At 40.3% G+C, this 12,795-nt stretch overlaps 2 protein-coding genes and 1 long non-coding RNA gene across 3 annotated transcripts; all 3 read left to right on the top strand.

Moving 5' to 3' along the window:
- The first annotated feature begins 356 nt into the window (after nt 1-356).
- Nucleotides 357-1,684, top strand: LOC135075415 (uncharacterized). Its single transcript, XR_010258023.1, has 3 exons — nt 357-876; nt 984-1,213; nt 1,395-1,684. It is a non-coding gene; the product is annotated as an uncharacterized LOC135075415 (long non-coding RNA).
- Nucleotides 1,685-3,475: 1,791 nt separating this feature from the next.
- Nucleotides 3,476-7,809, top strand: LOC135075408 (ras-related GTP-binding protein C). The gene is made up of 8 exons (XM_063969854.1): nt 3,476-3,650; nt 3,736-3,878; nt 3,964-4,192; nt 4,639-4,734; nt 6,566-6,784; nt 6,869-7,011; nt 7,097-7,245; nt 7,500-7,809. The coding sequence occupies exons 1-8, from the start codon at nt 3,648-3,650 to the stop codon at nt 7,682-7,684; spliced, it is 1,167 nt and encodes a 388-aa protein (XP_063825924.1). The 5' UTR covers nt 3,476-3,647; the 3' UTR covers nt 7,685-7,809.
- A 633-nt stretch (nt 7,810-8,442) lies between these two features.
- On the top strand, nt 8,443-12,272 carry LOC135077263 (uncharacterized). Its single transcript, XM_063971800.1, has 2 exons — nt 8,443-11,829; nt 12,033-12,272. Exons 1-2 carry the CDS (start codon nt 8,443-8,445, stop codon nt 12,270-12,272), a joined length of 3,627 nt encoding a protein of 1,208 aa, XP_063827870.1.
- Nucleotides 12,273-12,795: the final 523 nt, after the last annotated feature.

The following is a 12,795-nucleotide window of genomic DNA, read 5'->3' as shown; positions in this document are numbered from 1 at the left end:
TGCCAAAATTTTTTAATTAATTTTTAAAGTATTCACTTAATGTAACTTTGTATCAATTTGCCTTTATAAAAATCCAATTTAAATATTACTTTATGTGATAATTACAACTTCCTGTCTTTAACACTCAATTCAGTGTTGGCAAAATGAATCTTATCGGTAAGAATCGATTCATATCGATTGTTTTTCGACTATGACAATTAGTATTTTTTTTAAATACGTATTCATTAAAATGACATTTATAAAACCTTTTTAATATTCCAATAACACTACCAAAAATATTTAAATAACTAAATGAAACCTTATTTCACACACACCTTATTATACACCTTATTTCGAGTCATGAAAAAATACAATCGATTTTTATATCGATTATTTTTATTCATCACCACATTATTAGCATGGCAACACTGAAAATATTGTCACAGCTGTAATCTGTCATTCGCTTTGTTTTGTATTTTTCATCGTGTGTTGTTTAGTTCTCAAAACCAAGTCTTTGCCAAAATAAAAGCAGAAGAGTGTTGTAATAAGTTTCCCTTTTGACGACTTTAGTTTTTTGACCATGGTCCTCGATGCTTCCCTTCCCGATGACCCTGGCATACTCTCGAACTACGAATCTCACTCAACCAATGACCAATGGCTCACTTTCGGACATCGAACCTTGCCTAAACGCCAACCACGGCTTACGTATGGACTCCGACCCGAGCCCCAATGTTAACCCCAGCCCGATTTTGGATAATGCAACCAGCAATTCCTCTATCTCATGAGGAACCTATGTTATGTATCAATTGTATAGCTGACATGATGCAGGGGAGGCGACATAGCCTAGAGCTTATTAAGTTCAGTTGGTTATAATGTCAGTGGATGACTCCTCAGCTGGTAAGTTATTGAATGAGTGTGTGGACTTGTTGAATACCTTTTACAATGTATTTGATCAACTACCTTTACCGTAGATTACCATAATCCTAATAAAACTTTTTTTTTAGATTGATAACAGCAGTGTATGTTGTCACTCATGTTGGACCTTGGCCACGGTGTGGCTCTGCACCAATCAAGGACAAATTATATTTCAAATGAAGAAGCAACCACTAGCACTGGTCACAGTTAACGTGGATTATCTTTGTTACAAATACGTTCCATAGACTGCATATTAACATGGAAAGAGAATCACATATTCGAAAATAATGTAATAATGGAACAGATTTCACCTCGTCAAGTAAGTTTTTTATAATTATTTTCATTATATTTTATTAGAGACATTGGCTTGATATATTTGAACAAAGTGTATATTTTTTTCTATACAAATACTTCTAACTGATAGATAAAAATTGACATCACATCTCAATATCTTAAAGAATGAATTTTGAATGATACCATAATTAATTTCTTTGTTTCAGCTGCGGGGATCTGACCAAATATGTCATCCCTGATGGCAGTGAGCTGATCGAGCTGCTACATATGCTGTGGAGCCCCAACAAACACATGATGGGACGAGGATTCATTTGCCCTTATATTGGCCGAATAACAGTAGGTCGCTGTGCTCATGTTATGACAATTTAGTGGTTTTTGAGCTGGGCAAGGTATCAGGAACATGTATTTCCACCTGCCTAGTTCCTAGACAATATTTTATTGACCCATGAGTCAGATTAAAATAATAATAATAAAAAAAATGGTGTTTTATTTTGCTTCTAACATTTCTAGTCTTAGCCAAAAAAAATTTTTTTAAGGACTTGGATACAAAATGATATTTATATTCTGTTTCTTACTGGTATAGACTATTTAATAAATAACAAATTACATGCTGTAATGTCTGTCCACCTCAGGCCAAAGGTCCCATACTAAGTGGGCATAACCCTTTATGTCTTGAAACGCTGGTAGGGTAAAAAAAATAACGAGATTTGATGATTTGTAAGAATTAATTTATTTTAAAAAGGTAAATAAAGATGTTTATGGTTTTGTATTTAACAAATTATCAGTTTTATCGGAATTAATTAATTTTCGAATCGAGTCGCACGATATCATTCGATGACTTTGCAAATGCAATACGATGATACGATTACTTTTAAGTTGCGGCAATCACTAAAATTCGCTAAAATGACACTAATGACGTTTAAAAAGTGGCACGCTCGGCTTCATATAGATGACCCACGCTGAACCATGAAGCTACAGATAAAAATGGAGGGCAGAGTTTGGAACAAAACTTGAGTCAAATACCTACTTATATCTATCTCGCTCTCTGCGGCCCTACCTCTCTTTTTAGTGTGAACTGTAGTATTGCTATCTTCTGATTTAAATCTCCTTGTAAATTCTTCGAAATAGCCAATACACTAACCAAATCAGAAGTTAAACAAATAAATAATTAATATTTGAAACTAAGATTACCTAGTTAAATAAAAAATCACAAAATTGTCGGCCATTTAGGCTTAATGTGTTGGCGAATCAGGGAATTACAATCCCAATTCCTGGGTAATCGGTACCATGTGGCAACATCGGCCCAATCCAGCCCATCATGGCGGTTGTTTACTATTTGGTTTATTAAGCAGTTAATTTCGTTTGAGATTGTTTACAGGAAATAATCATTGTTTTATCACAAGAATTGGTGCAAAATTTTGTAGTGCGTGGTTGCGGTAGTACGTGCTGTCCTGGAAGTGACATAAGATTCCACGCGTAAGTGTTTATTTCGTGATTTCCGACATTGGATCATTGTAAACATTTTTCACATTTTTTACAGTAATTTCTTCCTAAAACGTTTTACCAGTAACTACACTTATCATTTTTAATGATACCTATGTCAAGAAATAAAGATTTTACATTGGTGTCATTGAATTTGAGCAATTTTATATTTTTTGTTTATTTAGAAAGAGCAAGTCTGCCCACAGAGAGCGAGATACTGATACTTAGTTTGTGCTTCAAGTAGGTATTGGGAGTCTGGCCTCCATTTTTATCTGTAGCTTCATGCGCTGAACTGTCCCACCAAACTCAATGACAGGGGGGCGCTACCATCGTTCAACTATATGGTTTCCAACATGACAAAAATCAGAACCAGCGATCCGGTATTGACGGTGGCGCCCCACTGTCAATGTCATGGATAGGACAGTTCAGTATTTTGGAACTATACAATTTTTGACACATGCTGCATCTATCCATATCTGTGGAGCGGACGCTGTGAATGTACGTCACACGGGGTCACGTGACCGTCGGCGGGACTCAATATTTAAGCGAACTTTGAATGCCTATAAAATCATAACTACTGGGTATTTTAGAATGAAATAAAAACTAATGTATTTGTAAATGTAAAAGCTTAACTGTAACATAGGTTTCAAGTGATTTTGCATACCTAGTAACATTCTCAATTACGTGAGTGCTAGCACTGCTAGCCAAGTTCCTACTCTTACTACTTCTTATAAACTCTCTGAACAAATGACATTTTTATCTGACAGCTAATTTGACATTTTTAAAATGTTTATTAATTTCACTCATTCTTCATTCATTAATTATTTTTCATTGTCCCTTCTCCGTTGTGTTGTCGTGATAAAATAATAAGTTTTAACTTGGAAACAAATGTTCATTTTTATTTTTGTAACTCCCTAGCTCATTATTTTGCTACCTTTGTTTCAGATAATGTGAATTTGTAACTTATAAATTAAAAAATGGTAAGCTACAATATTTAATTTTCATAGTGCTATCTATCAACATGATGTGACCTAATGAATTGGTACTTATTTTAATATGATTCAGAGTTATCAGGACGAGGCTAATTGCTACGTGGGATCATTCCCTAAGGACTTCAGCTATGGACCTTTGGAACAGAATGGTGATGGCGATAACACGTCATTGCAGGAGGATCGTAAACCTCGGATACTTTTGATGGGGCTACGAAGGTAGCAAATTTAGATATTAAATTATTACGTTATTATTAAATATATTTTGTACTTAATATAAATGTATTCTTCGTAAATTTTTCAGGTCGGGAAAATCATCCATACAAAAAGTGGTTTTCCATAAGATGTCACCCAATGAGACCCTATTTTTGGAATCTACTAATAAAATAGTGAAAGATGACATTAACAACAGCAGCTTCGTACAGTTTCAAATTTGGGACTTTCCAGGACAAATAGACTTTTTCGACCCATCATTTGAATCTGAATCTATATTTGGTGGATGTGGAGCATTAGTATTTGTCATTGATGCTCAGGTAATTAATTTTATTGCACAAATTAATTATGCAAGCACATAATTGATAGGCCCCAGTATATAATAGTAGTCTTTGATAGGCCCTGTTTACCACTTCAGATGTAGGTAATGGAAAGTTACTATTTGAAAGTTTTCAACACATATTTACTGATTATGATTATCTGACCAAACAGTCTGGCTCATAATGTCATTCATTAGTGTAGTGTTGATATTATACAGCAAATTATAGTTGTAAATATGTATAGTCTTTAACAATGTTAACTGTTACTAGTCTTATCAAAAGCATTTATACATTATGACATTTACAGCTTCATCCCAGGATGTGTGAAATAGGAAAGAGGATAAATTTACCAGAACTTAATACCTTTTTTGCTTATTAATCAGCACCTAATTAATGTAATGTTAATTTGCACTAATTAAAATTAATTACTCTCATTTCTCTTTTAGGATGATTACCAAGAAGCATTGGATAAATTACAACTTACTGTTACAAAGGCATATCGTGTGAATAATAATATTAAGTTTGAAGTGTTCATTCACAAGGTATGAAACATTATTATTATACAGGGTGTTTCTTGTAAGGTGTCAAGCCAAGGGCAGGTGATAGGTGAGGACTAGACCTATCGATTTCACCCCCATGTATGTTCTACGATTTTTCATAGTTTAGAAGTTATCGTCAATTTTGTGATTTTTTCAAATTGTATGACCCAGTAGGCTTTAAATTTTTTTATCTTTTTTTTGGGTCGACTTTTCTCAGATTTCTTTTTTTTGACAGATTCCCTATTAATTGCAGATTTTTGAAAAAAATAATCAACTTCCTATCTTTGATGCAAGATACAAAATTTTTGCTAGAAACATAAAAAATATGCTATTAGCGGAACATTCTAAAATTTTCAACTTAAAAGTTAAAAAAAAAAGAAGAAATTCCATAGGTCCAAAATAATTTTAAAAACTGCGCAGTTTTCTGAACTTTCATAATAACACAAAAAAACATGTACTTAATAGGCCATTATTTTCTGTAATCGCTCCACTAATGTGGTAAGTCGGAGATTCCGTTACATGTTTTTGACTTTCTTAGGACTAACTAATGATTGCAATTCTCTAAGTTTACGTTACTTAGAACACATTTAAAGACAATAACTGAACAGAACATTTTTTTATCCACAACGAGGAATCTCTTGCCCTTCATCTGACCTGATGAAAACTGATGGATGATCAGCGAGCTTCACTCGGAATCCTAAACCACAGAGGAATTGGCTGTCCTAAATAGGTGGCCTTACCACTAGACCACAGTGGTGGTTGTTACTTTACGATTTAATTCGATATAACTACCTACATATTAGAGTGTGAGAGAAAGGGAAAGAGTTTGTGTGTGTGTGTGTGTGTGTGTGTGTGTGTGTGTGTGTGTGTGTGTGTGTGTGTGTGTGTGTGTGTGTGTGTGAGAGAGAGAGAGAGATAAAGAGAGAGAGAGAGAGAGCAAAAATGGGTGTAATGATTTATTTCAAAGTAAATGTTCATAATGTCCGCCGTTGACCTGAATGCACATTCGACAACGACGCAAAAAAAATCTTCGTAAAACCTTCTTCTTCATTTTAATTTGGTTTTGTGCTTCAGTCAGCTTTGTCCGCAGTTCATCAATATTTTCATATTCCCTATTACAGATGAAGGGCAAGAGCTTCCTCGTTGTGGATAAAACAATGTTCTGTTCAGTTATTGTCTCTAAATGTGTTCTACATAACGTAAACTTAAGGGATTGCAAACATTACTTAGTCCTAAGAAAGTCAAAAACATGTAACGGAATCTCCGACTTACCACTTTAGTGGAGCGATTACAGAAAATAATGGCCTATTAAGTACATGTTTTTTTGTGTTATTATGAAAGTTCAGAAAACTGCGCAGTTTTTAAAATTATTTTGGACCTATGGAATTTTGATTTTTTTTTAAACTTTTAAGTTGAAAATTTTAGAATGTTCCGCTAAAAGCATATTTTTTATGTTTCTAGCAAAAATTTTGTATCTTGCATCAAAGATAGGAAGTTGATTATTTTTTTCAAAAATCTGCAATTAATAGGGAATCTGTCAAAAAAAAGAAATCTGAGAAAAGTCGACCCAAAAAAAAGATAAAAAAATTTAAAGCCTACTAGGTCATACAATTTGAAAAAATCACAAAATTAACGATTACTTCTAAACTATGAAAAATCGTAAAACATACATGGGGGTGAAATCGATAGGTCTAGTCCTCACCTATCACCTGCCTTCGGCTTGACACCTTACAAGAAACACCCTGTATATTTTGATTATGAAAGTGATGAATTTTCTTATTGGAATAAAGTATTATAGTGTTGTAACTAAATAGAAATCTGGACTGTATTACAGGTTGATGGTCTAAATGATGACTACAAGATGGAATCACAAAGGGATATACATCATCGGGCCACTGAGGACCTTGCAGAGGCTGGCTTAGAGCATGTGCATCTGTCGTTCCACTTAACTTCTATATACGATCATTCTATATTTGAAGCATTCAGTAAAGTGGTGCAAAAACTAATACCTCAACTTCCAACACTTGAAAATCTTCTAAATATTCTCATTTCGGTAAGTACAAAAGTATTTTCCTTCTTGTTATGAAAAATATCTTTTTTATGGGTGTTTTATTAATTTGTCTTGTTTTCCTTTCAGAATTCTGGTATAGAAAAAGCATTCCTTTTTGATGTAGTATCAAAAATTTATATAGCAACTGACAGCTCACCAGTGGACATGCAAAGTTATGAGCTCTGCTGTGATATGATTGATGTGGTCATAGATATTTCTTGCATCTATGGGTAAATATTTTAAAGTATAGCCAGTTTGATAAAAATGATTTTTGCTGCTGTAACTATAAATAATTTTGATTTTTTTTATTTACAGTATGGTGGATGAGACTGAGGCAAATACTTTCAACAATCAGAGTTCCAGCCTCATTAAACTTAATAATGGCACTGTTCTTTATTTGCGGGAAGTCAACAAATTCTTGGCCCTAGTCTGTATATTGCGTGAAGAAAACTTTCAGAAACAAGGTAAATATTATTACATTTATTTATGGTATTGGCTTGATCAAAGATAATAAATAACTTTCTTTTTTTAAATTAACTATGATGGGTGACCACTGAATTTATCTGAAATGACAAATTGGTGTGACTACCAGCTAGACATCACTGTATCCCACATCAATCTGTATTGCTTCTTCTTCTTTTCCTCTATGGCTATTGTGTTTCCACGTTCAATCTGTATTGTGTTGATAAATAAATCACAATAATAAATCCTTTTCCAGGTGTAATAGACTACAATTTCCTCTGTTTCCGTGATGCCATCACGCAAGTGTTTGAGCTACGAAACAAATGTCAAAACGCCATCGCTATGTCGAGGGCTACCTCAGGCACTCCCGAGCCTGTCCCCAACGGCGCGGCAGACTCAGTGGAGAGCGCGTCAGACAGATCACAGGTGCAGTTACCATAGCATAAAATATCTTGTAACATACCCATATCTTACGCCTGTAGTTATGTGATTACTTAATAGAAATCATTTATGTACATTTATATTGTTTAAATAATTAATAATAAAGTATATAACTATGTTTTTAATATGTCTATTCTTGTACTTTAACTATATCCTTTAGAGTTGAAACAGCTACAACTACCTCCATTACATAAGGACTAACTTCTATATTTATTATAAAATAAATAAATTTTAATATAACTGTTTATTTGTATTACTTGGAATATTCTCAAACAAAGGTATTTCGTTAGGTATAAGTCCATATTATAACACAACCATTTTTATAACACAAATAAATGCTCGAGTTTGAATACACACAAGGCGACGCATACGCCTCTGTGATCGGAGAGTTTGCGCCGCGCAGCCGCAATACAGTGTGAGTCACGTTAAAGTGTACATATGAAAATAGATGAAACTAGATGTTAGCGACGCGCCTAAAATTTAAACTGATTCGCGCCTAAAATTTAAATTCGTTTGGTTCCGCTACCCGCCGCCCTGCGGCGCCACGCGCGAGGGGGGGCAGGCACGGCGGCGGGGAGGGGAAGGAGCGAACCGATTGTGGAAAATTTTGTTAGTCCTTTTTTGTCTGTCACTCTCAATGTACTTAGTATGTGACTCGTGTGCAATAAAAACAGTGCAGTTTGAAATAAGCAGTTTTCATTTGTCATCGCGTCCCCTGGCCCCTACACAAGCAACAAAGTGGTCCTTCGAGCCGGATCATGCTTCACACGCCGCCAACAACTCGGCGTGCGGCTTTGCAACAGCGAAAAACCGGCACCGCCATGTTGGGACGCGACGGCGAGCACGTGGCCGCCGATTGCGAAAAAGTGCACAGCGTGAAATCTGAACCTGTGCAACAAATTGGCTACGTGAAAAACAAGAAAACTGCTTCCTGTGACACCAAATCGCGCAGCAAGGATTCACACAAGTCGTCGGCCAAGCGAAAACAACTGATTTTAGAGGCCGCCAAGGAAAAGGCAAAGATAAAAATGGAGCTAATAGATAAAGCTCTAGAGGCAAAATTGGCGGCACTCAGCGACGAGGAAGACCTAGAAGTATACAGTCCACACACGTCGCTCATCGATGGAGATGAACTTCCTCGTCACATAGAACAGTGGGTGGAACATCAGAGCACACATATTGAACCTGAAGAGCAGCATGGCGTCACCACGTGCGAGCGGTGCCCCCCTGGCCCGGCGTCGCACGCCACATGTCCGCCGGCGCACGTCGCCGCCGCCGTCGTCGCCGCCGCCGCCACCGCTATCCCGGCGTCGCACGACACGTGCCCGCCGGCGCACGCCGTCGCCGCCGCCGCCGCTGTCCCGGCGCACCCTGCGCTCGACAGCACCCTCGCGACGCTCAATAGTACGGTTCACCTTTTGGCGAGTGCTCTCCAGCAACTTTCCACCACTGCCAGTGCCAATACTGTGCCCAATGCCAGTTTGCTCAGCCGCATCAGTACCCCTAAAGACCTACCTGAATTCTCGGGTGACCTGCTGGAGTGGCTGCAATTCAAGCAGGCCTACGAAGAGTCGTCAGCTGTTTGTAATTTCACTGAAAAAGAAAATCTGTGGAGGCTACGAAAGTGTTTACGGGGCGCCGCCAAGGAAGCTGTCTCCGCCCTGTTCATCAGCGCCACAACACCGGATAAAGTGATGGCCACCTTAGAGCTACGGTTTGGAAACCCAGAGGCCATTATTTCTCGCATCCTACAAGACCTGAATAAGCTGCAGCCGCTACAAATGGATTATCATAAAGACATAGTCGCATTCGCCGTCAAGGTCCAGAGCTTCGTGGAGGCGGTCAGAGCGGTGGGCCGAGAGGAATACCTGCGAGGCTTCAGTATCGTCAACACAATCCTGAACAAGTTACCTACCGTGCTGATCGCCAAATGGGCAGATTATAGTTACAACATCATCACGGACGGACAGGAACCGAGATTGGTAATTCTATCTGAGTTCTTACACAAAGAAGCCGTAAAGATATCCGCAACCTGTCAAACGTCAATACGACCTGATCATCAAAAACCTACACGTTCACACACTGTGTTAGTTCAAGCCGAAGAAAGCGAATCTATGTGTCAGTTCTGCAAAAAGTCTACGCATAAATTGACTGACTGCAAGCAATTCAAAAAGGCCCTACGCAAAACACGATGGCAATACATAAAAAGAAATGGCTTGTGCTTCAAATGTTTACTAAGTAAACACGAACGTGATACGTGCAAGGCGCCTGTGTGCGACAGAGACGGCTGCGGGCAAGCGCACCACTGGTTGTTGCATTACAACAACAACAACAACAACGCATCCAACACCGAGCGCCGGCCTACAACAGCTGAGCAGTCGCCGGCCGCGGCATCGAGTACGCGCGCACCGACTAGTGCGACGACGAACGTTCAAGACCAACGGAGTTCGGCAATTACGTCTGTGCCACCTGAGACTCTAACGTTCATTAACGCGAGTGATCGAGTGCTGTTAAAAGTAGTGTCAGTGCGCGTTTCCGGGCCTAACGGTGCTGTGGACAGTACGGCGTTGTTGGACGATGGCTCGTCGGTGTCGCTCATGAGCGCCTCCCTGGCGGCCCGCGTCGGCCTCCGAGGCCGCAGGTGCGCGATGCGTGTGCGGGGCGCATTCGGCGATAGTGAACTGCAATGTGACTCGACGGTTGTGAATGTGGACCTTACGGGTATGGACAATAAGGTACATAATATAAGGATGCGCTGTGTTGACGAGTTAAATTTACCTTTACAAACCTTGTCTATTTTGAATTGTGTAAATTATTCTCACTTGAAAGATATAAAAGATAAACTGTGTAAGTCTGACTTGAAACCTGAATTATTAATAGGACAGGACAATCATCATTTGTTGTTACCTTCTCAAATTAAGTTAGGTAAATTAAACGAGCCGTCCGCTACTCTTACCCCCCTGGGCTGGTGTGTACATGGTAGAATGTGTTTGACCCGGGCCCCCGGCCACCGTCGTCGTCCCGCCGCCGCCGACGCCGAGACTAACCTATTTATTTCAGAGAGCGATGAGGCGAGCGTCCTGCGGGAGCTGCACGAGGAGGTCCGGCGGTCTTTTATTTTAGATTCTGTAGGAGTGTCGTGCAGGCCGCGCCAGAACGCCGAGGAGGTCCGCGCCGTCGCGCTGCTGGAGGAGTCCGCGTCGCTGCGGGCCGGCCGCTGGCGCGTGCGCCTGCCGTGCCTGCCCGACGCCTACCCCGCCGCGCTCACCAGGATGAAGGGTATCGAGAGGAAGATGTGTAAGGACCCAGGGTTCGCTAAAAGGTATGAGGAACGAGTGAATCATTTATTAGAGAACGACTACGCCAGTGAGCTGATGGACCCCGCGACCACCACTGATAGGACGTGGTACTTACCTCACTTCGGGGTCGACAACCCCAACAAAGGGAAACTCCGCCTGGTCTTCGACGCCGCCTGCAAAGTAAACGGTAACTCGCTTAATGACTACTTACTTACCGGGCCGGACCTGCTATCATCGCTGCTGGGTATTATACTGCGCTTTAGAGAGAACTCCATCGCAGTAACAGGTGATATCAGGGACATGTTTTTGAGGATTAAAATTCACGCCGAGGATCAGGATGCTCTCAGGTTCTTGTGGAGGGACAGTCCCACAGAACCTATGAAAACGTATGTAATGACGTCACTCATTTTTGGCGCCAACTGTTCGCCATTTATAGCTCAGTTTATAAAAAACAAAAACGCGCTGCGGCTCGCTTCGCAGTACCCGGCCGCTGCTATCGATGCAATTTGTAAGTCACACTACATGGATGACTATATTGATAGCATAGACGACGAGGCGTCAGCGGTCGAAATGGTAAAAAATGTATCTGACATCCACAGGGCCGGCGGCTTTGAAATAAGAAACTGGACGAGCAACAGCGTCGCCGTCTTGAATAGCGTGCCAAAAGAGACCCTAGGCTCAGCTGCAGTTAAGTTCAAAGTCGGCCAGCAACACGAGAGTGAACGAACTTTAGGTATGATGTGGTATCCCGCGGACGACACGTTAGGTTTTGATTTGTCACTAAAGCGGATCCCGGAATGTATTATTGAAGGAACCGAACGCCCGACGAAGCGTTTAATGCTAAAGGTAATTATGTCAATATTTGATGTCATAGGCTTTTTAGCTCCTTTCACCATCCAGGGCCGCATAATGCTACAAGATACTTGGCGACTACATACTACGTGGGACGAACATATTCCCGACAGCATTTACGAGAAATGGCGTAAGTGGCTTGATTTATTAAAATCGGTTCATGCAATACGCATACCTAGATGCTATAAACAGTGTAGCAAAACATCGGTGACGGCGGCGAGCGACGGAGAAGCGGCATCGATACCTGCGAGTGCGAGCGAGATGGAGGACGCGCCGATCGACTCCACTGCTACGACACAGGCTACGGTAATACCTGTCCCGGTGACGTCATCGCTCCCCGCGCCCGCGCCACATACTGCTACGAGCGCCAAAGGCTTCGTAGCAGAGACTACGAGCCGCGGCCGCGCTACGACAGCAGCCGCATCCGATTATACTAAAGCGCGCTCTACACTCGCGGCGCGAAAGGCCGCGAAAGCCGCGAAACGCGTGTGTAGATGGTTTCGCGGACTTTCGCGCGTTCACGTTCACGCTTCGCGCCGTTCCCCGTTCGCTGTCGGTTTTTTGTCCCGCGACAAAGGTTCGCGCTTGGTTCACGGCGCGCGATCGCGAACGCAACCACACTCGCAGTTTTTCGCAGTAGCTGAGAAGACGCCGTCGCAAGTGGTTGTGCATTATTGCGTACTTACTAACGTTCTTTTTTTTTAAAAATGAGTACTACATGGAATAATGAACTTGAGTTGAAATTTATCGAGTGTTTTCAATCCGAACCAATACTTTGGCAGTCTAAACACAAGGACCATAAAGATAAAAATAAGACCCACTATGCCTGGACGCGGATAAGTGACATTTTGAATATTCCTGAATTGAAAAAAAAAGGACTCACTTATTTATGTCCAGTTATAGAACCTATAGAAAGTTAAGGATTCCACTCATAGTGGGGCAAGCTCAAATGAAATAATA

Source organism: Ostrinia nubilalis, chromosome 1 (assembly GCF_963855985.1).
Source record: "Ostrinia nubilalis chromosome 1, ilOstNubi1.1, whole genome shotgun sequence".
NCBI lineage: Eukaryota > Metazoa > Arthropoda > Insecta > Lepidoptera > Crambidae > Ostrinia > Ostrinia nubilalis.
The sequence above is the reverse complement of the archived record's forward strand: the minus strand, read 5'-3'. Positions and strand labels throughout refer to the sequence as shown.

What these genes read in the sequence shown, in the direction of transcription:
- LOC135077263 (XM_063971800.1), top strand. Translation starts at nt 8,443, where the DNA reads ATGCTTCACACGCCGCCAACAACTCGGCGTGCGGCTTTGCAACAGCGA. An exon ending in CGAAGCGTTTAATGCTAAAG is followed by an intron (nt 11,830 to 12,032) that starts GTAATTATGTCA and finishes TAAACAGTGTAG; the next exon opens with CAAAACATCGGTGACGGCGG.
- LOC135075408 (XM_063969854.1), top strand. An exon ending in CTTTTGATGGGGCTACGAAG is followed by an intron (nt 3,879 to 3,963) that starts GTAGCAAATTTA and finishes TAAATTTTTCAG; the next exon opens with GTCGGGAAAATCATCCATAC. An exon ending in TTCTAAATATTCTCATTTCG is followed by an intron (nt 6,785 to 6,868) that starts GTAAGTACAAAA and finishes TTTTCCTTTCAG; the next exon opens with AATTCTGGTATAGAAAAAGC.